The sequence below is a fragment of the Equus asinus genome, chromosome 5 (genome assembly GCF_041296235.1).
Source record: "Equus asinus isolate D_3611 breed Donkey chromosome 5, EquAss-T2T_v2, whole genome shotgun sequence".
In the NCBI taxonomy this organism is placed as follows: domain Eukaryota; kingdom Metazoa; phylum Chordata; class Mammalia; order Perissodactyla; family Equidae; genus Equus; species Equus asinus.
Genome location: NC_091794.1, coordinates 32249251 through 32276071, shown reverse-complemented (window position 1 = coordinate 32276071; position 26821 = coordinate 32249251). Strand labels below are relative to the sequence as shown.

The 26821-nt window shown below is 36.8% G+C and overlaps 1 protein-coding gene across 1 annotated transcript; it reads left to right on the top strand.

Annotated features, from left to right (window-relative positions):
• The first annotated feature begins 5624 nt into the window (after nt 1-5624).
• Nucleotides 5625-26555, top strand: CLDN16 (claudin 16). Its single transcript, XM_014843384.3, has 5 exons — nt 5625-6069; nt 17558-17660; nt 21018-21182; nt 23653-23844; nt 24538-26555. The coding sequence occupies exons 1-5, from the start codon at nt 5899-5901 to the stop codon at nt 24669-24671; spliced, it is 765 nt and encodes a 254-aa protein (XP_014698870.1). The 5' UTR covers nt 5625-5898; the 3' UTR covers nt 24672-26555.
• Nucleotides 26556-26821: the final 266 nt, after the last annotated feature.

Here is a 26821-nt window from a genome sequence, read left to right as displayed (position 1 = left end):
CCAATTTAATAATGAACATGAGGATGTATGTGAAAGGGCACAGGGCATATGAGAGACAAATTCTTGTTAGGGTGGCTTCATGAGTTACCTGTTAACTCAAAGGGAGTAAAATGCTAACATTTGTTCCATCATGGTTCACTCAAAGCACCCTTGATGTCTTAAAAGTACTGTGTATGATGAAAGTCTTGTTTTTCCAGGTGAAATAATTTACAGAATGAGTAATGATAAATGCATTGCTGCTGAATTTGAGGTGTGATTTTTGATGAATGACTCACCAAGTCACCTCTGAGGTTTGGCTTAAGTAAGACTCACATTCTGTGTATGGTAAGAGATAAATTAAGAGCATAAATTTCCGAGGGCCCCACACTCTCCCAAGCATTCTCTGAATCAGAGAGTTCAATTAACCCATCATGAACTGACTCATGAATCCTCTACCATTGGTAATCCTTCCTCTATTTGAATGTCTCCAATGTCAAGAAACCCACCAGACCAGGTCACCTTCCTTTCAGTCAGTTCTACTTGTTGGAAAGTTCTTCCTTAATTGAGCACAATTCTGCCTCTCTGTCCTTTTACAATATTTTCTAGTCACGTTCTCTGAAGCCTCCTAGAAAGATCATCATTCCTTTCTCATATGACAATCCTTCTTTTATTTAAAACCCACTGTCATGTGTGCTGTCTGCTTTATTTAAACTTAAAATACCCTCTTTACCCCATCTTCCTTCAGTCATACCTAATATGCGATGGTTGCCAATCTCCTCACTAACTTCACTAACTGGAACCTTTTCCCCTAGATGGGCTCCAGTTTATCTTAAATGCCGGTACTCAGGAGTAAACACAACAAATCCAGGTGTGGTCTGGCCAGGATGAATAGTAGAGTCCCAGTCCAACACCACAGAAGTCTATGTAATAGGTTTTTCGATTGGAACCATTTTAGTCTCAGTTTCAACTGAGGTCACTAGAAAATAAATATCACATTCCAAAGTGAGTTGAGTGACCCCAGGCAGGAGTTGCAAAAGAAGAATCTTAGAACCAGTTTTGCAACATTCGATGGACCAGCTATCTCCATCCTGCCCTCCCCAGATCTCCCAAAAAAACAAGCTTGAGTCCAAGAAAGGAGATAAATATTAGAAGCTATTTCTGGAAAGAGCTATTGGTATATATTGAGTCCCACTTCCCTGTCACCATGGAGGAGGGTGAGAGTTCCTGTACCTCACTTTAAGCCTAGGGAAAGGAGTTCAACTCGTCTACTCCTAAAGTCTGGGATTTGTTCCCTGGATCTGGAGAGACGTAATGGACTGCTGTATGTCGTAGGCCTAAGAAATTCAAAGGACAGGGATGGTGGCAGGGGCATTGCTCTGAGGTTTGCATCATGACTGTAAGCCCATTGACTGGCTGCAACGGGCTTGGCCTATATACAGGAGCACGGATAATTACATCACTGGAATGAGGCTGGCTCTTTGTGCCTTGGAATGAGCAGAATAATTTATATTACCTAAGAATTTCAGCATTGTCATGAGACTTACCCTAGATTTTATGCAAGAGGCAAGGGAAGAATTGGCCTAAAGTGAATGGATTTGAAAGGACCATAGGTGACAAAAATAAAATTGCCTCGTGATTACAGCTTTCTCTTCCTCTATGTTCAATTTACTAAGTTGTTTTATATATATATATATATATATATATATATATAGGTACACACATATATATGTATACCTATATATGGCCACACACACATATATATGCAGACACAAAAGCATATGCATACATATGTATACATATGGCACATATGTAAAAGAGCAAGGTTGTAACATAAAAATAATGATAGCTATAGTTTATTGATTATTTTTTTCCAGGTACTATATTAAGACCTTTACAATTACTTATTTTTCACAGCCATCTTAGAATTCATAATTCTTGTTTTATTGAGCAAGGTCTTAAGTAGCTCGCCCAAAAGCTCACATATGTTAAGCGGCTTAGCCTGAACTTGGCTCGGCCTGACTCTGAGGTCCAAGCTTTGAACCACCAATTTATTTTGCCATTAGTTACAGTCAGCATGGTTTTGACAACAGCAACCGATTTTGTTGTGTAGGTTTTTCCAGTGGGAACTAGGCAATTAAAAAGAAGTGAGAAGATTATTAATAAGATGTGATATCAATCAGCTTATTCCTTCTAAGGACTCGTATTATTATAATGAGTATAGAAGGAACAGTTTGTGACACTGACAGAAACAGCAGAGTTAACTCAAAACAACTTGCTATTATTCTCAACTGAAAATGCAGACCTGCTTCCACCTGCAGGCCAAAGGGACAACTGCAGTATTTCCAGTTGCACAATTACCTCCATTCATAGACCAACGGTCAGGGTGCTAGGCTGAGGGCGCCGCTCACCTCATCACCAGGTGGCTCTGAAGCTTCAACCAGGAGTAGTGCAAATACTGGGCAAGTGGGGACACAGTGCATATGAATTCACCAAAATATCTTGGGGGTCATGTGGAACAAAGAGCTCTGGAGCTGCAAAGATGATTGAGTCACTTCTGCCAGCCTGCTATTTATCTTGAGGGTCCCTGATTCAGAAAGAGCAAGTCCAACATTACCTCCCCTTCTGTCAAATGTGGGGCATATGAGGATTAAACTAAACTCAACATCATATACGCCAGGCAGAATATTAAGCACTTGGGATGCATTGGTGAGCAAAACAAATCTGGCCTCCTGGAGCTTAGATGAGATAACGCATTTGAAAATATTTTGTAAACACTTCTAAGCCATGGGCATAGTGATAATTGTCCTTTGTGTTTATACTACCTTGGGAAACCCTGCATATTTATAACTAATGTGCTTGTGTACTAATATTGGGAGTGGTACTATACCTTAAGGTTGTATTCAGAGTTACCTGAATGGAGCTCTTCACTTCACACCATGAGCCTGGCTCTGGTTCACCCGCTGTAGCTTCTCAAGGACAGGGACTAGATTTTCCATCTTCTGTTTTCTCTATGTCTCCAGGATCTAGCATAGTACCGGAGTCAGAATAGGCTTCCATCAATGTGGGCTGAATGGAATGGAGCTAAACTAGGATTGAAGTGATAAAGCTAAAGTCTTGAGCGTGGGCAGAAATGTCTGCTGAATGGAATGGAGCTAAACTAGGATTGAAGTGATAAAGCTAAATATTGGAGTCTTGAGCATGGGCAGAAAGTGAAAGTGGTTTGCCTATATAGACTTCTGAATGATTTATTCTGCATCTGCATCCTCCATCCTCATCGCTCCCTGTACATTTATCTCTACCTCAGAAGTACACTCACGTCCCACCTATGAAGTCCTTCACCCATGAAGTTCTTCCTACTCTGTTAAGCTGCATGACTTTCAGCTTCCCTTTCTCGGATCTCCTACCATACTTTGGCCTCAGCCATGGAAATTAACACTTAACCATGACTGTCTTATGTTATTCTCTAAAAGTAGTAAACTTTGATTTGGTTCTATAGTTGCATGAATAGTTCCCCCACCCTCAACCACATACGATGTGCGGTACAATTTGGGAAATAAAATAAGTAAGTTACAGTCTATAGCTTTCTTGTGGAATAAGCTCTGATTTCCAGAGATACATGTTTACGGTGTGTGTGTGTTTGCATGTGAAATGCATGCATGTGCTCAATGTTTTTCCCTTACTTAATCCTTTCCATTAACTTCTGATATTAGGATTTGGAATCTGCTGTCAGTACTAACTAGAGAAGAGTTGGTACCAAAGATGTAATTCTGATTTCCCATCCCACAACTTTGTCTGTGATCCATAGACTATGACTCTGAAAAGTAGGATGCTGGTTTTAATACTGATTTTCCTTCTCTTCTTCATCTCTCAAAACACAGTAGTCTGTCCCAGAATCAGAATTTTACACAAGACAGTTGTAAAATGTGAACTCCTGGCCTTCACTCCCAATTTCCTGAATCCAAAATCTGCAAGGATGGAGCTCCCTGGTCTGCATTTATAACAAGTGGCTTTGGAGATTCCAGGGTGCAGGCAAGTTGAAGAACCATTGCCCTGGGGCGCTCTGTTAGCAGGAAAGGTACTTTGTGAAAGGTCCCTGGGTGGAAAGCTAGCAGCTAAATTCAGGACTTTTCCTATTATGGCCATGTGCTTTCGGAATTGGTTTCCTCTCCCAGAGCAACAGAGCACGAGCATTTTAGATTTTAGGGCATAGGGAAAGAGTTTCTGTGACTCAGCGAAGCAGCATGCATTGCACGCATTGTGACTGCCTTACGCAATAGGTAATTCCATTCTTTGAATGAGCACTTTAAAAAATAAGTATTATTTTCCTAACTGTTGAGTGAAATAAGTCAAATAAAATATGTAAAAGTAAAATCCTTTGTAACGCACCTGACAAACTAGTGATAACTACTGTTAACATATATGTATATATCCCTATTTATGGCGATAATTGGGCTTATATTCCTCATGCTGTTTTATATCCAGCTTTTGCATTTAAATTTACATTTTACATATTTGAATACAAAAGGATTAGAATTAGAAAACAACAAATTTTAATCACAAAAGGTTCTTTTAATATATTCTTGAAAGATGTTGTATTGATACTGATTTTAGCCTTATACCCTGAATACTATGTCAAAACCATTATCAAGTGGAAAAAATAATCCCTTCGTGAGCTGTGACTAAAATAACTATCTTAGTAGCTGGTTCTTCCCAGAGTAATGACCTATTTCTAATCCTTTTCCCTGCTCCTCTCTCTCTGCCTTTCTCTTTCTCTCTCTTGCATTAAGAACCATGCAAAATATTTTTTATTATTATTACTTGAATTTTGTATTTTAGTATAGAGAAGCTTATCCAATGTTGATAAAATGGAACTATGTATGCTCTTTTAAGTATTTTTTCAAATACTAGTGGTTATGGAATATTTATACCCAATAAGGCTACCCATTCAGGGATAGGTAAAATTCCAGTTGCCCCTGCCACATCAAAAACTTTTTTAAAAAACAACCTTTTTCCTAACATAAATAGGTTTTTCTTTTTCTTTCTTTCTTTCTGGGGGAGGAAAAAATTGGTGCATGGGGGAAAAGTGATCATATAGGGAATTCTTGGTTATGTCACTATTCTAAATGATTTGCAGATACAATATCATTTAATTCTCACAAACTTCTTATAAAAACAGTATTAATACTCTCACTTTACAGAAACTGCAGCCCAAGTACCCTCAGCCTATAAGCTTCAGAGCAAGGATTTATACCCAGAGCTGTCTGGATTAAAATGCGTGCTCTTTCCCACTCTGTGATGCTGAAAGGTTGGAGGCTGTGGCTCTCCCTGGGGCCCAGGTGCTGGAAACTCTTCATGGGGCTGTTCTGCCCAACACTTTGGAATGCAGGCTCCCTTGAGCAAGCGCTTATTTAGCATAGTTTCACCAATAGCCTGTCTGTCTAAGGTAGTCAGCGACTATTAAAATTGTCCTAATCACAAAACAGCACTCAGTCAACCGTGCAGCCTCCTTACTGAGGGGGAGGCAAATAGCTCACTTTCCCTGGAGGGCCTGAGAAAGATCAGCTTACAGGCGTCAGCATGGGGTGTGACCCTTCTTCCTTCTCTCCATCTTGACTCTAGCACGTGCCTCTGGTGACCATCATCTCACATTAGCCCAAGTTTGGGCAGAAAATGTTAACAGGGCCCTTTTTCTCCCCCACTCAAAGCATACTCAGTCCTTTCACTGACCTGGCTTCTGATTGGAGGCTGGTTGCTTCATATGATGACCTCCAGGACCCCTCTGTGGGTTACAGCCTGTTGGTATGGCTTTTACCACAATTTAAGACGCCTGCAGTGGGTTGTGAGGAAAAGGAAAAGACAGTATCTTCACATCCCTAGCTACCAGAAGCTCAGAAGACTGACAGTGTTCCAGCTATCTGCATGGGCCCAGGGCTGGCAGCTGCCCAGGTGTCCCTTCCAGGCAGAATGCTTGCTGAAATAAGGGATCTTTTTCAGTATGTTGCTTGCTTCTTTGCCTTTTTCTCTACCGGGTTCTTGGTTGTGGCCACCTGGACAGACTGTTGGATGGTGAATGCCGATGACTCCCTGGAGGTAAGAAGTCAGCAACTTCTTTTTCTGATCCAAGCCCACGCAAATTTTCTCCCAGCCCCACTGCCTCAGTATGTTTACTAGGACTAATGACAGAAATGATAGCCAACATGGACAGACTTGCTCCTTACTTACTACTTATTGAGTTTTTACGTTATTAACTCATGTGATTCTCACAGCTAATTTATGAGGTAGGTATTGTTGTCATCCCATTTTACAGGTGGGGTGACTGAATAATCCCTCTTTTTTCAGAAGGATAAATTCACACAGGGGTAATTATGTAATCTCTGCCACTGAGCATTCAGAAATTCACTTCTTCCATTGCTGCATACCAAACCAAATAAAGTTCCAGTAGCATACTTTCTCTCAAATATAAATTTGCTAATCTTGATGACAGCATTAAGAGTAATGTGATAGGCTTTCTTAAGACATAATAATAGTCTGAGAAATCAAACTTGAGGCATATAAAACCTACTCAATTAGTATGCAATAGAAAAATGTTATTTTAAGGAGTTCCCAAGTAGGAGAAAACATCCCAAGGGATGACAAGCCATTTCAGTCTGTCCCAAAGTACAGTGGGCAACTAAGAAACCCTCTCTCAAAATTGAGTTGCTCTTGGGAACCAGCTGTTATACAAGAGATGAGTGAGCAGTTTATGTTTGAAGAGTTTACTTTTCTCACTGGAGAAGCTCAGAAAGAAGTAATTTTGAAGTTTAAAAGTGTTTCCTGTGGCTATAGGTATCTGAGAGAGGTAGAACCAGAGTAAAAATCAAACTTCAGAATCAGTTACTGTTCATTAGTAAGGTTTCAGAAAGTGTTGGTAAGAAAAAGAAAGCATGTATCAGGAGCTCAAATAAAGAGAATATAGCAACTCAATATGCTCTCCTATGTACATCCTGAAGGGAACAATTTACTCTAATAAATGCTATAATGTCACTTCTGTGAAATTTAAGGAAGATACCCGAGAGTGAGTTTATATATTTTTTCTCCTAATTTTATTTATTAGACTCTCAAGTTGGAGTTAGAAATGGAAAGTAATAATCTTCCTATTTTGATGTGCATTATGTTTGCTGTTTATTTTTTTCTTGCTTTTAATTTTCCTCTGACGTCTACATGGCAGTTCAAAACCAATGGAGTTATAAACACTTCTTTAAGCTATATTTCTGAAAACTGTGAGAGAATTGAAACACTATCTACTATACATGAGTCCAGTGATGCATTTTATCTGGCCAGGCATATAAGTGGGCAATGAAAAAAAAATGCTCTTTGAACAGTGCTCAGAGAAAAGTGCAGATAAAAATATCTGTGCCATTAGCTTGCTGGAATCTGGACTGCCAATAGTGGGTGACTAACACCAAAATACATTGTACTTGATCACACTTAAAATTATGTTTTTAAAAATTTGCAAAATCTCATCTAAAAGCATTGTTAAAATATTTTCTAAAACAATTTCAAAATCTTTCTGCTTAAGCTGATGGAATTGCTAACTTCACTTGGTAAGGAATGGAGGTTTAGAAAGGGTCAAACCTTGCTAAGAGAGATTGGGAGTCTGGCATTTAAAGTGCCTTCTTGCTTTCATTTCAGTACATCCAACCAATTTGCCATCCACTTTGTGCAACACTTCTAGTTAAAATGAATGGAATGAGCAGTCCAGGTTATTCACCTCGAGTAAATCCTTGCTAACCTTGGACAAGAGTTAGTGAGTATTTCTTAGCTTCTTTCTTATTTCCCATTCTTGAAATGTATTTCTATAAATATTCCCCAAGAAATCTCCACATTAAAAGAAGAACCTTGTAACAAATGAGGCCCCCTTTCACCCAACAATCTCTTTATTTGTCAATATTTTTAAAGGTACAGGGAACTCATAATAATTGCTCCTTTGGTTGGCCAGCATATCAAGTCATACTATTATCCATAAACTTCAGTGTTCTGATCCTCACTGACTCAATTATACTGTTCTCTCTCCTTGCTTCCCTTCTCATGTGTATATCATCTTTGGTCCATATTACCAGCTCACTCTAAATGATTATTGGACAAAATTGACACAAAAGTGCTTCAAAAAATCATACCCATGGAAAATTTTTAAAAAGGAGTATTATGAATTTTCAGCTTTGTTAATATTTTAAGGTGATATAGGCATCAAAGTTGGAACATGGATTCTGTAGTTCAATTTGACATAACAAACGTGAAATGCATTACATATAAAAGGTACAGGGTTAATCCTACTAGAGGAGACAAAGATAAAGCTAGAGGAAGTCCTGCCTTCCAGGAGGGTCCGTTTAGGGAGTAAAAAAGATACACATGAAGCTATGATAAAAACGCAGAAGCCAATTCATATTTGAGAAAGAAATCAACATGGTACCACTGGAGCAACGTAGATGGAATGATTATTCCGTCAGGGACATTGAAGCAGGCCACGGGGAGGAAAAGGCGTTTGAGCAAAACCCTGAAAAGATGCAGAGGATTTCAAAACGTAGAAATGACAGCAGCAGCCTTCCAGACAAGAGGACACATAGCAGAAGAACAGAATGGGGAAAAGCTCCAGGCTGCTTAGAGGATAAGGTGAGTAACAGGCAGCATGAGGCAGAAAGAGCTCAAATATTCTTTTGTCTTACACAGAATACTCAAAAGACTATGAAATATTATTTTACCTGCCCTGAAGTTCTTTACATCAAGTAAAAATGTTAGGAAAAAAGAAATAGCACCTGGAATTGCAGTGTACACAGCTCTAAACCAGGGACCTGGGGCTCTAAGTCATCATGCCGTTGTCATTACTGATTCACTTGTGTCTCTGGAAGACTGATGTGGTGAAGAGAACTTGGGTTTTGAGATTATTTCAGCCTGTGTTCACATCTTAACTGTCTTCTGTTGAGCAAGTCACAGCTCATGTCTCCAGTTCGGTTTCCTCAATTATAGGCGAAGTTGAACTCAGTTACTTTAAGATCTTTTTTAGTCTTTACATTCTTTAACACCAGGACTCCTTGACTTTGACCATGTCTGCAATCCCAGAGAGACAGCTAATCACTGAAGGACCAATAGCATCTAGAGCTTCCCCAGAAATTTCCACTGGGACTCTGGTATGAAGATTCTTGACTTTTCTGTAACTTCATATGCTCTTTCTTCCTTTCTCCCACACTCTTTCTCTTCTTACTGTTTTTCTTCCTCCTTCCTTGCCTCCATCCTCTTTCTTTTTTTCTTCCTCTTCTTTCTTCTTCCTTCTTCCCTGTTCCCTTTCCTCCCTTTTCTATCCCTTACACTCTTCTCCTTTCTTCTTTCTCTTTCCTCCATTTCTCCTTCATCTCTTTATCCCTCCCTTTCTCTCTCCCTTTTTTCTTTTCTTTCTATCTTACTTTATTCCACAAATTGTCTTTGACACCTGCTGTCTACCTGGTACTGTGGTAGGTTCAAGGTTATGAAGGAGGATGACACCTGGATCTCTCTTAAGTTGCTCCCAGCATATTGAGGGAGACCGACAGTGAACTGATTGCTACAGTATGATATGACAAGAGCTGTGATGACCAATAACTCTGAGTGGCCTGATCACCCAGTCTTGTATAAACAGTGAAGGCTACTTAGAAGAAGAAATATCTAAACTAGTACTTGAAGGACAGGAGAGTAAGGTGGGAGAAGCAGAGAGTATTCCAAGCACAGGAAATAGTATGGGCAGAGATCCAGGTATGAGAGCACTGTGTGTTCGTGACTTTGGACGTGTTTCAGCATGAGAAGAGTTTCCAATGCAGGGAGGAGAATATAGGAGCTGAGTCATCAAGGGCTTTGTGTACATGTAAGATATAGATCGTATGCCATAGACAAGGGCGCTTCACTGTAAACAAACACAGAAAGGTCAATCAATCTGGCTACTTGTGAAGAATGGTTAGAAAGGGTAAGAAGAAGTATAGGGAGACAAGTTAGGAGGCTTTGCCATAGAATAAGAGGGAAACAATGATGGTCTGAACCAGTGCGGAAGCAAGCATGAAGAGACGTGTGAAGATATGGGAAAACTCTAAAGAACACCAATTGATAGGATTTCTAATTGACTGCATGTGGGGAAAGAAGAATGATGAAGAGGGAGAAGTCAAGGCTGAAATCCACTTTACTGTTCTTGGGCAATTGGAGGAATGCTCACCTAGAGCTTAAATGGAAGAAAATGAGTTTCTATACAGAAGTCATCAAGCAGCAATGTCCCTGGACGATCCCACTATTGTTTTCATACTTTGATTATGACACAGACCTTGGGGAGCCAAGAATACAATGCTTTGTAGTGGAGAAGTTTACAGGTTGGACTTGATGTTGGAGAGACCTAACCAGGCAGTGGCTGTGTGAATTTAGACAGACGTTTAAATTGCTATAAACCACATTTCCTCTTCTGTAAAGGAAGAATAATAATATGCACATCGTAAGTGTCTTACGAGGATTAAATGAGTTTGTATCTCTAAAGCATTTACCACAGTACCAGGCAAATACAAATCAGTCAATAAACATTAGATATATTGTCTATTTGCAGTTTATTGTTTTGTTTTTGTTCTGGAGGAGGAGATGACATTTTATATAATTTTCACTGAAGGGAGAGATATGAGATGTAAGTTTTATTCCTATTTTCACTATTGATTCTCTTGGAGAAATTTTGTTTATTTCTCTGAGTAGTGGTTTGCTCATTTTTATATTTATGACTGTTACTTTTCTGTCTAACCAAAAGAACAAGACAGATAATAGAGACAAAATGGCATGTTATCTATTATATATATTTTAAAAAGAAAAATTATGGGTTAATAACATTATTGATATGTTAATTGTATCATAAGATATGTCCTTCTTAATTATCCACATTGAAATAGAGAGGTAGTTCCTTCTGGGAACAAAGTTACTGGTTTCTCAGTTATCGGGACCAAAAAGATGTTTTTACAAGATTATTCCATTTTTAGTTAATCTTTTGTTAATTATTTACTGAGAACCTTCTATACAGCAAGCGTTGTTGTGACTAAAATTTTATTACCTCAAAAGAAAATTCCCCACTTTTGAATTTGTTTGAGTTTATTTTATCCCTATAACCAGGTTCTCTGCTAGGATTTCTATTTGCATTAATGATGCTACAATTCTTTCATACATAAATATTAAAATTATTACATTTCACATGTACTCTAATAATATATATATACTAGTTTTACTTTCCAACTGATTTCAAACTCCTTCAGCAGATGTTGGAAGCTACAGATATTCTCTCATTCATCTCTTGATCTTCTACAGCACCTAGCACCGCCTTCCACATAATGGGGACTTATAATCCATTTGTTACCATGAATAGATTGGGTACCTGTTAAGATATTTGGCATATTTATTAAAAGAATGAATAAATGAATGAAATATAATGTGAGGTGATCTTTGGAAGTCTCACTTTGAGACCTAAATGAGAAATATCTCTTTAGAGACAGCACCACTATTTTAGGCAAGATCTTTTATCTTGACACAATTTAAACTTTTTTGAGATACGGATTTGGTTCCTCTTTTTAATAAGATAGGAATGACTATCTAATCTCTGGGATACATAATAAAGTTGGTGAAGAGTATATTCTGGTCTAGAGAATATGACTGTTCTGCTTGGTGCTTCAGAGAGAGAAAGAAATGAAGAAAAGGAGGGAGATGGAAAGAAAATAATATTTTATAAGCATTCTTTCAATAAATATTGTGATCTCTGTCACTGGGCAGTAATCACTGCAAAATTGTGATGCTATGCTTTCGTAAGGAAAAAATTCTAAAATGAGTAAATATGTGACAAATAATTTAAACAATAAATGTTAAAATTGAAATATTTAGATAGTTCAGATATAGAAATTAAGTAGTATAATCACGAAGGCCACAAAAATTATATTTTACCTACGAAGTTTGTGTTATCCCATTTTTGTCATGTATACTTTTAGGCAGTGCTCCACAAATAAGCAAGCAGGACTAAACCAAATATATTTTAGCAAGTAAACTCATAGTGCGCAAATGGAGTATGCAGAAAAGCAAGGCAATGTCTATTATGTTTATTTTAATCTTGTATCCTCATCTTTATAAATGCCTGTCGTAAGTTCTTTTAGACTCTAGGATAGTAAAGAAAAATAAGATAAAATATAAAAATAAAAAGTTTGGAATCCTAGTATAAAAAATTCAAATGTAATTTGTGTTAAAATTGAAAATGTTTCAAGTTTTAGTAGTAAAACTAAATTATTTACTATAATTATTTATACTAAATTATACTAAATTATTTACTATAATATTACTAAAACTTTTGCATCTTAATAAATATATTTAAGTAAATACTGGAAGCAGGTAAGTTGTATCTTCAATGTTAAAGCATACTAGCACAAGGATGTTAAAGTGATGTGAAAAGTATAAATTCCAATAATATATGTTTGCAAGGTGATTTTTGAAATAATACATCTTCATAACTTATTTTATTTTTCTCTTGGTTTGTGCATTATTCTTCTCATATATATTTTATTTATACACAAATTTCAGTGCACATACGTTTATAATCTAATGCATATTGATAAAGAAAAATCTTGTTTATTAGTGGTCAATCAACAATAAATGTTTACTAAGCCTACTGTGTCTAATTACTACATAAATATTTTTTCTCCTTTATAACTGGAGGAGAAATAAATGCCAATTAATTAAACTATTTTTAAGTTTCCTTAATTCTCAAGAGATATATAAAATATGTGGAGGCGAGACAAACACACCCAAAACTACAGTTAACAAGACAAGGCAGGCAAAATTGTATGTTACTGCTTGCAGGTATTTCTGAAGTGGTGAGAGAAACTGGCAAAGACTAGGATAGAGAAGCCTTAATGGGAGTCTGCTACAGGGTTCGGAACAAGGAATCCCAGGACTAAGGTGTTAATTGATGCCACCATAAACCCAACCGGGAAGAGACATCCCCAGTGTGGTTTCCTAAGGCTTTTTCTGAATGATGTCCTGCTCATCCTTAGTACTGTGGGAAATACTTTCCAGAGCCAATTGAGTAGATAGGTTCCAGGCTGACCCAAATCAGCATGCACTCTCTAGTCTCAATAATAGTTTTTGGCTCCTGGATTTAGCTGTTCTAGTCTATTCAGTCAAAGCAAAAGCACATATTATGCGTCAATTGTACATACAGTGTATCAGTAATCATTTTCTACACTGAAATTCAAAGGAGAGCTAATGTGTATGGATTAGAAAAATTGACAGATATTTTTCCTCAATAAACATCTATGGAGCATTTGTTATGTGCCAAGAAGGAGGATCTATAAGCTCCTTGAAGCAAGACGCCATGCCTGTTTTGGTCATTGCAGCATCCAAGCATTTAATTAGCCTGTTGACTGACACATGACAGACATTCAATGAATATAGTTTGAAAGATAACCAACAAACAAACTTAGGTGACAGATGCATATAAATGCACATAAAAACAGATAACGCAATACTAAAAACATTATAGAAATATGGACAAATTACTGTGGGATCCAGGAAGAGATTAACTCCAGCTGGAGGACACTGGGAAAACTTCATGGAAGAAGGGACATCTTTGAAGTGGGATTTGAATAATACATAGAAATTTGACAAGTTGAGAGCAAGGGGAGTTATCCATATTATTATATACTGTCGTGGTCGGTGTTGGGGGGGAACTCAGATGCCTATAGGAACCAGGTAGCTGAGATCTGTGAGAGAGGCAGACTGGGTAGGAATAGTGAGGAACCCGTGAGCACAAGCCTCACCCACAGGGGAGCAGCCACTCAGCTCCCATTTAGGTGTTAATTCTTGCCAAATGGGACATGGAGTCCAGGTGGCCAGACTGACAAGTTTCCAAGGGAAGCCAGAGCCCTGGACTGTTCTGTACTATTGGCAACGAATTAATATTAAGAGATTTATGCTGGCCTCATGCTTGCGGCTTGTAATTCTACTGCCACACCTTAGATGAACGGACTTCTCCAGATTTAGGAGACAATCCTCTCCTCACTTCAGGATCAACAGATATTCATTGAAAAAACACACAAATCATTTTCTATACTATTTATTAATATATAAATTGCACATTAAAAGGAGAAAGCTTAAATTTGGAATCCTCTGTTTTGAATGATCCTGTGAGGTAAAAATTATTAGTTAACATTTTGCATTTTTGTCCCTTCAGAAAGGTTAACTATAACATTTTAAGCATCAGTTTGCTTTTTAAGAACTTCATGTTAAAACTTTTAAGAACTTAGATTTACTTGCCTTTTAGAGAGTTCTTTATAAGCCATTGTACCACAGAGGGATAAGTAAGTGAAGAGTGGATATTATAGACAAAGAGGGCTTTCCTAAATATGACAAATAGCGTAAAATCTTTTAACCTTGTCTTTTGTACACAAAGGCACCTTTAAGTGTGTCTCCAGTAAGTGCCATATTAACACAGAAGTTTAGTTAATTTCAGCCACTATTCTCACATACCTTAACTGAGTGCGAATACCAAGCAATCTAGTAGTGTGCCCCTGAGCATTAATACCTAATGAAATTGGATTCTTTGTTTCTTCTAATGAGCTCATTGCTTTTCTAAATATGGTCATTGCAGGTAAATGATCAATAGCCTTGAAAATGACACCACTACTGAATTATTTTGGCAAGAAAGAAATACTCTTCTCAGTGTAACATAAGTATTCTCACATGTATATCTCAGGCCACTTTTTAAATAATCTCATATGTAACAAGAGTGGCTGGAGTCGATTCGTTCCTTTGTTTTAGTGGCTGAGTTAGACAGCAGGAAATCGTAGACAGTCACTGTCTAATTGTAAAGCGGTGACTTCAAATCCACCTAACTAGCTCAAGTTGGAATAAACTGGATCCAGTATGTTCCTGTTGATTGAGAGACCGAAGGGCAACAGGCTATGAGAAGGGCTGTTTTCTGACACGGTGCAATAGTTCAGTAGAAATCATCTCCACTGTGTTCAAATCCCAGATCTGCCATAACACATTACCACAAATTTGGTGCCTTAACACAAGAGAAATTTATTCTCTCATAGTTCTGGAGGCCAAAAGTTTGAAATCAAGGTGTTACTAGGGCTGCACTGCCTCTGAAGGCTCTAGGGAGAAAGCATGCCTCACCTCTTCCAGCTTCTGGTGGCTGTGGGCACTTCTTATGGCCACAGCATTCCAGTCTCTGCCTCCCTGGTCACATTACCTCCTTCTCTTTTGTCTGCATCTCTCCTCTGTCTTTCTTATAAGGACACATTGTCATTAGATTTAGGGCCCACCCTGGTAATCTACGATGATCTCCTTATCTCAAGATCCTTAACGGAATTACATAGGCAAAGTCCTTTTTTTCCAAATAAGGTCACATTCACAGGTTCTGGGGATAAGGACATGGATATATCTTTTTGGGGGCCATTGTTCAGCCCACGACACCTACCTTTCTCCACTTTCATTATGGCTAGTTAGTAAAGCTGAACATGGTCACTACTCAGGTTATTATGTTTTGGTACTTTACTGATATTATTATTTATTGAGAAAATCATTTATATTGTGTGTGTGTTTGTTATTTTTAATTCTTATAACCATCCTAGCATTGTCCCCTTTATGCAGATGGGAGAATGAGGCTCAAAAAAGGTGAGATCTTGACCAAGGATAGAACACAGCTAATAAGAGCGTCAATTTATATCTAAAATATATATCTTTTAAAGTTTGGCTTAAATTTCATGCATATAAAAATTTCCATGTTCACATCCTTCTTTAGAAATTGATCTGTTTAATTTCACCAGATGGATTTTCTTCACTAAATTTTCGGTCTCTATGGTTCCTCAGGTTCCTCAGATAATACTCCATAAATTCCAGAATAGTGTTTCCAAATTCAACGTCGGGAAGAGTAAGCCAAAGTGAGGTTTTGTAGAATAATGGTCATAGGATGAGAACAAAGTTAGGGTTTACCACTTCACCCAAAGCTATCTCACTTTCCATTTCTAGAGTTCTGTAGCCTGAAATGGACTGGAACTTTTGAAAATGGGGGTTAAGTGTAGTGGAACGCTTGAAAACATATAATCGGAGTGCTGTGTTCAAGTCCTATTTCCTCCATTTATTAATGAGGCTTTCTTGGAGTTAATCACTTAACTTTCCTGTGCCTCATTTTCCTTATTTGTAAAATAGATGATAATAATTTATATCTCACAGGGTCCTTTAAGGAATAACTGAGATAATAATATGCTAAACAGTAATTGCAATAGTATAGACTCAATACAGAATTATTAATTATTACCAGTTATAAGTATTTTACATATAAAGGGATAACAGAAGTACCACATTCAAAATTGTGATGGTGTAGCAAGCAGTAGAGTTTTATTTGGCACACAACACAGCTTCAAAACAGAACACGGGGTGGAGCGTTTCATAGTGCAAATATTCACTAATATGATTTCTTCTGCAAATCAGTGTTTTATGTTCCTTCCTGTCTTAATTCCCCTGCCTTTGCATTTCTCTCCCTGCTCTGCCCTGTTATTTATTCTTTCTTTTAGGAAGAATTGAAGTCTTCATTTTCCAAGATAATTCTCAGTTAAATCTCACTAGACTATTCCCAGATTTCCAAGGTAATGTGAATCTGTAATTGAGTCAGAAGAAACAATCATATTAGCTCTGTTCCATATGCATGAGCTCTGTCAAGAATACTTGAAGCTATTTTCTGTTGGCATGTTTACAATTCTAAGAAATCTATCGTGGCTTACAGTCCGTGAACAAAGTACGTGAAAGCTCAGAGCACTGGTACCTTTTAGCTCTAAGTGGATGCTTAGAATCACCTGCACAGCATTTCTAAGTAAAAGTGGTTTACACCAGTCAGACTGTATGAAATTAATGCTCAGTTTGTTCATATCCATATCATAACTTAAGCATTTGTAGTCTGTCAGTGGAGCAAGGAGGAAGAAGTTCTGGGGTCTTTATATTTCATTTACTGGCGTCTTTATGTACACCTTTCTTTGGCAATTATTTTTAATTTACGAGCCTCATATACATATAGTAACATCTTTCTTCATGGAACTTATTGTTCATGATGAAGAAAAATTAACGTACGTTCCTAATAAACTCTAGATGTCACAGTTACCACCTATTGTTATATTGATTTTAAAATTGTTTTTTAATGAATAAATGTCAGCACAGGAAAGTGAAATGAATTGTCTCCATGTTAACCTATGACTCAGTGATGGAACCAGCCATAAGAATTGGCATATATTTAGTTCTGATTTTATCCATCTTAGACATGGCTTATCCAGCCTCTCCCCACCCCAAATCAGGAAGTGACTTCATTTCCTGGTCGGGAAAGCCTTTCCTTGTTAGTGCCTAAGGGAAAATACTCTAAAGTGCATTGATTGTGTTTGTTGTAAATGAAATTCTGATCACGCTTGTAACCACTGTACTTTGCTGTCAAAGTCACCACAGCCAAGTTCTTTCTTTGATCAAGGGGGACTGAAGTGCGTCTGCATGAGTTGTTTCACATGTTGTCTTCTCCAACATCTAGGTGAGCTCAAAATGCCGAGGCCTCTGGTGGGAGTGTGTCACAAATGCTTTTGACGGGATTCGCACCTGTGAGGATTATGATTCTATACTTGCCGAACACTCCTGTACGTATGGCGTTGACATCCCCCCTTGCCAGGGAGGGAATTCCAAAGTACATTGAACTCAGGTTTCCATTGCGTGTTTTTGTTTTCAACAGTACTGTATTAAGATTCTGTCAAGTTTTAAATGTTTAGACTAGAAATTTAGTTTACTTCTGAAATGTGAATTGAAATATTTTTAGTCTATTTTATCTTTTCCCATGTATTTATGAATTCCTTTATGGTAAAAACATTATCTTATTCATCTTGCTATCCCTCAAAGGGCCTGGCATAGTGACTTATACACAGTATGCTCATAGTAAACACTTTTTAAATGGAAATGAATTATTTAGGGTGCTGTAATTCTGTGATTGGAATTGACAGATTGGATGAAAAGCATTTCCAAAATGTCTTTTAGCCATGTCTTATTTCAAAGAGAAAGTTTACAGTATTTCAAAGGAACAATTGCTAAGAAAGAGAGAAGGTGGAGATAGAGAGGTAGAGAGAGAGCCAGAAAAACAGATAAGGAGGTAGATAGGCAAGGAGAGACACAGACTATGGGATCAGGAATGAAAAAAAAAAAAAAAATGACGTTATTAGCAGAAATAGTAAAACCAGAGGCTTCAAATTCTTTACCTTTCGCTTTAAATTATAATTGCTGTTAGCAAAGCGCATGTTTCCATGAGTAAAGAGATTTCATAGATTAGAAAATCTTACTGTTGATTCTCCCAATTCTTCTCTATCCCATTTATTTATTTATTTAGAACATCAAATCGTGCCAAGAAATGCTGGTGCTGTTATTAAAGCAAATTGGTTTCAGTCTCTTTCAAAGCAAATGATGGGTGATGATATAACATGGCAACTTCTTTTCTCAAGATCAATGAAACGTAAATCCTTGGAATGTGACTTTTTCCCCTGGATAGCTATTTCAGTCCAGGGAAAAGCACTAAAAAAGAGCAGTGCTCTAAAATATCTCCCTCCACCATTTAGGATTTGAGCACCTGGAACATTTTTTAACTTAGTTTGTAAAGCCTTTACTTCATTTCTTTAAAAAAAATTTCTTAATTCTTTCTCTTTTTCCCTCCTTGCACTAACCTAGTTCTATCTGTAAAGAAGTATGATTTGGTCAATAGGAATGGAGTCCATGTGGACGCTAGACTATTCCAGAAATGCCATGCTGTGTTTAGAGCTGAGAAGCAAAAAGAAAGATGAAATATTTCAAACTTTTAAGTATCGTTATGTACATTTATGCAGGAAGAAATAAAATCACTTATAAGCTCACTGCAAAGAGAAAAACATTGTTTATATATATTTTAAAGTTATTTTTTTATCTTTTTTAGGCTTTAAAGTTCTTTTTTTATATTTGGCCTATGCTATCTCATCTTTTTCTTTGGATATATTCTTACCTTTAAATTTCAAATAATATCTACATACCCATTACTTTCCTTTAAAAATTCTATCGTATGCTTAAAGACAACAAAGATGAAAATGTATTCTAAGAAAATAATATATTTATACCTTCTAAGTTAGCATGCTACCTATAAGGGAGTAGGATTTTATCTTTAGTCTTTAGTGTCTTTTATACAATCACAATTAGATAACCTTTTCCATTGCCCTGTGTACCTAGAGTATGCAGACCCAGATAAATCTTTTTTTTTCAGGGCTCCTGTTCATATAGTTTGAGTCTCCCTCTAATTAGAGTGTTTAACATTATTCTAGCAGCCAAATCTCAGACTATCCCCCCAAATTTCTGGCTGGCCAGCCTTAGCAACCTGCTTGCAAAGCTGCCCTCTTGGAATGGGGCTAGCCATGGGGTGCCTGGAAGACAGAGTAGGTATAAGTCCTGGAGTTTCACAGAGCATCTGAATCATGCCCTGTGTGGGATCAAGGGTCAGAAAGGGGACGATCAGGGCCCACAATGATTTCAGGACACCCCATCCAGATGGCAAACCTGGATGATCCCTGCTTTCAAAAGGGGCTTAGAACATTTCAAGGGAGGCACTTCTAAGTGTGGGACCCCTTGACTTGGAGCGCTGAGTGGGAGGCCCATCAGTACATACCATTTGAGGATCAAGAAGATCTGTTGAAATAAAAACTGACATCACCTAGTGAGTTACATATTTTTTTCTTTCCTCAATTTTGAGAAAAATGAACCCTAGAATTGGCCTAAATTTGAAATTTGAGCCTAAACTTTTTGAATAATGCCACATTTTGAGATCTCAAATATTCACCTATTAATAAGGTAGAAGTTGATTTTATGCATTGATGTCCTCTCTTGGATGGATCACAAAAATATTTTTTATTTTAAAGAAGGAAAATTGGTCACACTTTTACAAATGACCTATTACTAAACAGGCCCTACGTTTATGTCACCATTGGGAAAAAATTATTTAAAATACAAGGAAACTTCAAATCACTATGAAAATAAAACAATTACTATACCATCAAAGGAATAAATTTTGTTATTCCTCTCCATTAGCCAGCTAAAATAGTAGCAGTTCTGGCTTCAGGTAATTAACTCTCCATTTTTGGCAAAATTTCCCGATTTTTGATTTAGCATAACTAAGACTCAGTTCAGGAGGCTTTCACAGTTGAAGATGCTTACAGTGTAGAAGACGACTGCCATGATTCCACTTCTATTTACCTGATCTTCTCTCCTCTGGAGCTTCTACTGTGTATTCTCATCGGATATAGCTTTAAAATGTGCTCAGTTGACAACGCAAGGTTGAAGGTTAATATGGAATATTGGCCAAACAGGCTTACAGCCTGAAGGGATGAAACAGAATATGGTCTGGCTTCCAGAAATAGTCATCTACTTAATAACAGAAGCTCCTTCTCCTTCTAAACATCTGTTCATGGCTCCCATCAGCCCAAATAGACAAGACGTGTATTCAAGTATTTTATCCTGCTTCCCTATACCAAATTTTGACCAATTATTTTTCATTGTTTTCAGTAAAACTTCAAACAAAGATAGTGATCATTTATTTATTGAATGTGTATTAGGTAACTTCTGCAGAACTGACACTCTACTTTCAATTCAGCATTCAGCTATAATACTTGTGAACAAGACTCAGTCCAGAACAGGAGATAAAAAGGGAAACATTTATTGAGTTCCCACTACATGCTGGGCATTTTGCTAGGAGGCTGAAAAGACTATGTAATAATCAGTGTGGAAACAGATGATAATGTCAATAGTCTCATAATATTTTTGCATTTTATGAAAAAATAAAGGATATTCATTTCCAAGTTCATGCAAATTTAAAGTCTGATTCTTTCAGGGGGCATGTGTTAATATATGTGGTTACCTGTTTTTTGGTGTACGTCTGTGCATTAACGTGTTTCCTTCCTCTGACTCTGCTGTAACCACATGCCCTGATCTTCCAGTAAAGCTGGTGGCAACTCGGGCGTTGATGATTACTGCAGATATTTTAGCTGGATTTGGATTTATCACCCTCCTCCTTGGTCTTGACTGCGTGAAATTCCTCCCTGATGAGCCATACATCAAAGTCCGCATCTGCTTTGTTGCCGGGATGACATTACTAATAGCAGGTACTGGTCTGGACTAGTGATGGGGGTAGAGACACTCATCTAAGATCTTAAGATGGAGGGGAAGGCTGCTGTTCTGAAGCAGTTCATTTCAGGATCACGTGATTTTCTTTTCTAGATTGAAGGAATAAAGAACCCATCTACCAGTCCTCCTTTCCTTAGCTTTGGAATCAGATAATTAATCTTTTGTTAATATCCCAGATCACAGTTTATTGAAGCCCTCACATTATTTTTTAACCATTAAAAAGTTATAAAATGCTTTAAATTTTAGAAATAATTTCTTTTGTGATTATTCCTAAAGTAAGCCCCATTGTACTTACCTCCCCCCCAATTCTTTTTAGCAAAGAACTAAATTGTGCCAAGTCCTATGTTAGACTTTTCTCATATTCCAATTCATTTGATCAGAAATGTAACAATAAACAGATCATATTATTATCTCCAATCAAAAAGCAGGTGAAATAAATGGAGTTCTGAAGACTGATAGATCAAGTAAGATGAATGATAAGTCAAGAATCACTTCACATGGTGTTTACCAGAGAAACAGCAAAATTGATATTTTACTCAGGTCTGCCATCAAATTGAAAGTTCAGTCTTTCTTTTTCACAACATGATGGCTTCTTTGGATCTTAATGCAAGTTGGGAGGAAGTACACTGTTGAAGACATCAATATGCAGGAAGATTGAAAACCAATGGGCGCATCTTCCAGAGACAAAATCGTCTTCTTTTTTGGTAGCAGCAAAAAGTTAGCAAAGCAAATATAAGTGGGAACCTGACCAGGCAATGTAGGGCAAATGGACAGGGATTTGGGAACTAGAAATACCTGGAGAGATATATGTGTGATGTGTGACTTTAGGCCAGTTACTTAACCTGTCACCTTTTCTTGGTCTGCAGAATAGGGTGAAGCCTCAGCAATAATATCTACTCTGAATTCCTGTTGTGAAGATCTAACGTGGGCAGAGTAAGCCCATAGCAGAGAGCCTAACCCACCACACAGTCAAAACTAGGGCCTCCCTGAATTTTTCACACACAAATATGGAGTCAAGGCCCTGATCCTTCTTAGGTTGTATTAAAAAGTAACAAGAATTTCGTAGTTTTTCCTTTTTAGGATATTCATTTCCATATCCACTGTAGTAATAACATAAAGCTTTGTATGTAACAATGTTTTATTTAACAAATTTAAACATCATTTAATGCTATGTGATTTTGTTCCAGAATATTTTTTGAGATACATCTGGATATTCCATGTTTTATAAAATGACAAAACAAGCTAAATTTAAAGAAAATCAAGTAGATGGTGAAAATTCCTGCAGGAATGGCTGAAGAAATGACTAAATTAAATTGCCAGAGATGGCCAAAGCCTTGGCACCATCATTTGAAATTAGTATGAGATATATCTATTTCAAAATCTGTTTCTAAGTTTCAAAAAAGGAATTTCCATCCTAAACCTGTAAGTTACAGTATTATAGGAAAGGCTTGGTAATTTATAATTTATACCCTGTTATCTAAAGGAGATTATATGTTCATGACCTGGCCCTTCTTAAACTTCTTGCATTGAACAATTGGGAAAAGAATGCAATGAAACGGTGACTTAAGTAGATATCACAGCTTCCCTAGAAAAAGAATCTGAAAGGTTTTTGGAGGCTACAAATTTCGGAAACACCATTTTTACATAGCGTTTCATCCTACAACTCCCTACGTTTTTTTCTCATATCTAGTCCCTGACATGAACTTATACCTTTAAAGCAAGAAGACTCTAGTGGCATCATTTCCAGCCAATCAATTGTCAGATAGACTAACCTGTGGGGATTAAATTTTATGTAAAAGGAGTAAAATTTCTTAGACTCTTCTCTTATGGTATGTGGATGGTAGATGAGATTTATTTTAAAATGAAGACAATTTTTCTGGTATTTGTTTTTAATCTCACACACTAAAATGAATGACTTTAAAAGCATAGTTTCCATGTGGGTGCTGATTATGTAGCTGGCATAGGTTCAATGGTGAGTCTGGGTGATTGGGGCAGGGGAGCAAAAGAATACTCTTGAAGACATATACTTTCAATTTTAAAAAAATTAACATAGAATGAACATATGCTCCGTATTATTCACCTGCTATTTTGTGTTTTTGTCCTTTGTTTTTAATATTTTCCTTTATATAACACTAAAATAGCATTGAAAAGATAGGAAAATTAAAGAAAACCGCAGTGACTATTTTAGGTTTGCACAGATGAGTCCTGCACTATTTAATTTTTGCATTTCTCTTTATGCATAAACTGAGATATAATTGGGAAGAAATACAAGATAGAAGGCGAATGGAAGACATAGAAGAGGTGACCAAAATTTGAGTTGACCATGAATCCGTAGTATCATTATTATCCCTCTAAATGATGCCATCCATTTTGGGCAGCAGGCAGATCCCCTTAGATTTAAATTTAAAAAAGGCTTGTGTTATTTTTGGCATCTTTCCTTTCTTTCAGGTGTCCCAGGAATCATTGGCTCTGTGTGGTACGCTGTTGATGTTTACGTGGAACGCTCTTCTCTGGTTTTCCACAATATATTTCTTGGCAATCAGTATAAATTTGGTTGGTCTTGTTGGCTTGGAATGGCTGGGGCTCTCGGTTGTTTTTTGGCTGGTGCTATCCTCACGTGCTGCTTATACCTCTTCAGAGGTAAGAACAAAATAAAATAACATACTTCTTTGCCTCCAGTATCATTCTTCCCAACCCAATGGAAACACATCTCACCAGCCCAAAATAATGTTGCTTACTTGATGTCTACCTATTATCATTAAAAATTTCAATTGTTCAAAGACAAATGATTTGCAATACTCAAATCTTATTACCCAGTTAGTGGTTTGTTTGTTGGGGAAAAACCCCCCAAACCCCACAGCTACAACTGTGTCCAATATCACTTAAAGGTGCTGGCCTGTGGCTCAAAGTTCTGCATGCTCTGCTTTGGTGGCCAGGGTTGCTGGGTTTGGATACCAGGTGTGGGCCTACTCCACTCATCAGCCATGCTGTGGAGGCAACCTACATAGAAAGTGGAGAAACATTGGCACAGATGTTAGCTCACCAGAAACAACAACAACAACAACAAAGATATCACTTAAAAAACAAAAGGAATTCCTTTCCTCATCAGAAAGAAAAAAGGGAAATTGCTTGGCTGATCTTTAAATCTAAAATTAACTTTCAGGATGAAAATTTTGGATTTTCTTCTCAATTTCTTCATAGATGATTTCTTCTTAGAATATTCATATTCTTGCCTCTTTTAGGAAAGCATATATAAAATGACTTTTTTTTTAATTTTCCAAAGTTTAAGGAGTCATATTTATTTTTGTATCTACATTTTTCTCTTTCAAACAGATGTTGGACCTGAGAGGAACTATCCTTATTCCATGAGGAAGGCCTATTCAACTGCAGATGTTTCCATGGCCAAGTCATATGTGGCCCCTCGGACAGAGACTGCCAAAATGTATGCTATCGACACAAGAGTGTAAAGTGCCACATATCAGTCTGTGTGTATGTGCTATTTAACTAATCAATCAATATGTTCAGGTTAACAGAATAGGGTCAATCCACGAACAGTTATTTAGGCTTCATGTTCAACTAAATTAATTGCTCAGTTTAATCAAACAGTTTGATTCTCCATCACGTCTCCATTTCTATTATTCTCATGTTCTTCCTCATTCTTCCTGCCTTCTCTCTCTTTCTCTGTCTCTCTCACTCTCTCTCTCTCTCTCTGTCACACACACACACACACACACACACACACACACACCATTTTCGTATATTTTAAGATAAGTTTGCTAGGATAGAAAAATATTTGTTTGTGATTTCTGTATTGCTATTAGAGATTGTGACATGGTGACATTAAAATAAAAAGACGTTTTAAGAATAGAAAGCAAGCTTCAGAAGAAGCCAGAGATTCTAATCTTTGAAGAGATTGACAAGCTTTTAGTTCTTTCCCAGGCTTTTGGTTCACTTTCTGTATTCTCAGCTGAGTGAGTTATTTGATAACTTTGAAGAAGATGATTCTTCCAAATTCAAACTAGTATGCCAAAGCCTTCCATTGCTCTGATTCTGTTTAAGTAGAAAAAGAGAATAACAGCTTAATATACTAGCCACTGGTGGGAGTTAAAGATGAGAAGTTTCCCCTCCACACTCTAGATGTCAAAAGCACAGTGTTAAATTAATACCAGAATCAGTGATGACTTTCTTCCTCATTAACAACATAAGAGATCTGTCTATTATTATATCACTACTCCAACTTTGCCTAAACATTGGTGAATTATTAGACCAGAGCAGTAGTAGCTAAGCCAGGAAGTTGACTAATTTATTGATTGGGTATCCAAATGCGTTTCATGAATTTACCATTTTAGAATTTGCAGATTCAAGTGTCTGCTCACTGCTGGATCCTCAGCATCCAGCAAAAGATCCTACATGATAAAATTTAGCAAACATTTATTTATTGAAAGAAATAAAGGTTCACAACTCTCTACTGGAAAAATCAATTTTCCTCATAAAATATGTGCTTTTTTGAAAAAATAGAATTATCTACATACTTAAATCAGTGAATGATTGCTAAAGGGATTTTACTCATATTCATAATGTAATCACCTTGAATTTTTTAATTAGTAGGGTTTTTAAAAAGGTTATAAAATTTCATCTCAAGTTTCCTGATTCCTTGTAATTCACATGAATAGCATTAATACCCTTGCAATACTTTAACAGACTCTCAACTGAACTAGAAATCAGTTCTCTGGAAAAATGGAAATTGAATTGTAAATTTCTCAGGACCCCAAAAGAAGTGTTCCAAATTTAAAAGCTAAAAATAATGTGAAAATGAGATGACAAAATCCTAATACATATATTAATGTTGTTGAGAATGATGTTTATGACTTCACACGGTGTCTCTTTACCAGTATTCTTAGGAGAAATTCCAATCTAATCTTACAGTTAAGAGCAATTGATTCACTTTTATTTCATGGATATTATTAATTGTGTAATTTAAATGTAAAAAGTTATTTCTAGATCATGTTTACCAGTTACATAAGTATTATTCTATGCATTTTAAAACTTATTTTGTATTGTACTTTTTTCTCAACATTGGTTTTTAAAATTTTTATTTCCACCTTTATTTTATGATATAATATTGGTCATGTTTTGTATATCCTAATAAGTCTCTTGAAATCCTTCTGGGGAAAGGCAAGATAAAAATTAATTAAATAGTTCATTAGCTTTTAGAGATTCAAACTTTTCCCTCCTTAAAGATTTTATTTGTATGAGGAAATATTTCAGAGGATTAAGGCAATATTCCACATCTATGGCTGTTTTGAATGTTTTCTCAATAAAAATGTTTTGTATACCCTGGAAGGAATATTAGTATTTGTTTCTTTTAATTTCTTTGGGAATGTTATTCCTATTCGAATATAATTTGATGAAGCATCACAATCTAAAGCATAACAAAGAATATATTTTGTATACCAACTAGTGAACAGCAATACAAATATTAAATAATGAAGAAGTAGTAATTGACATGGTGGTGGCTTCACATGCCCAGAAAGAAAAAGTACCATAAACTCAAAGCATACACATACGAGATTATTAGGTTGAAACATCAGCGCACTAAATTCTGGGTACTATAATT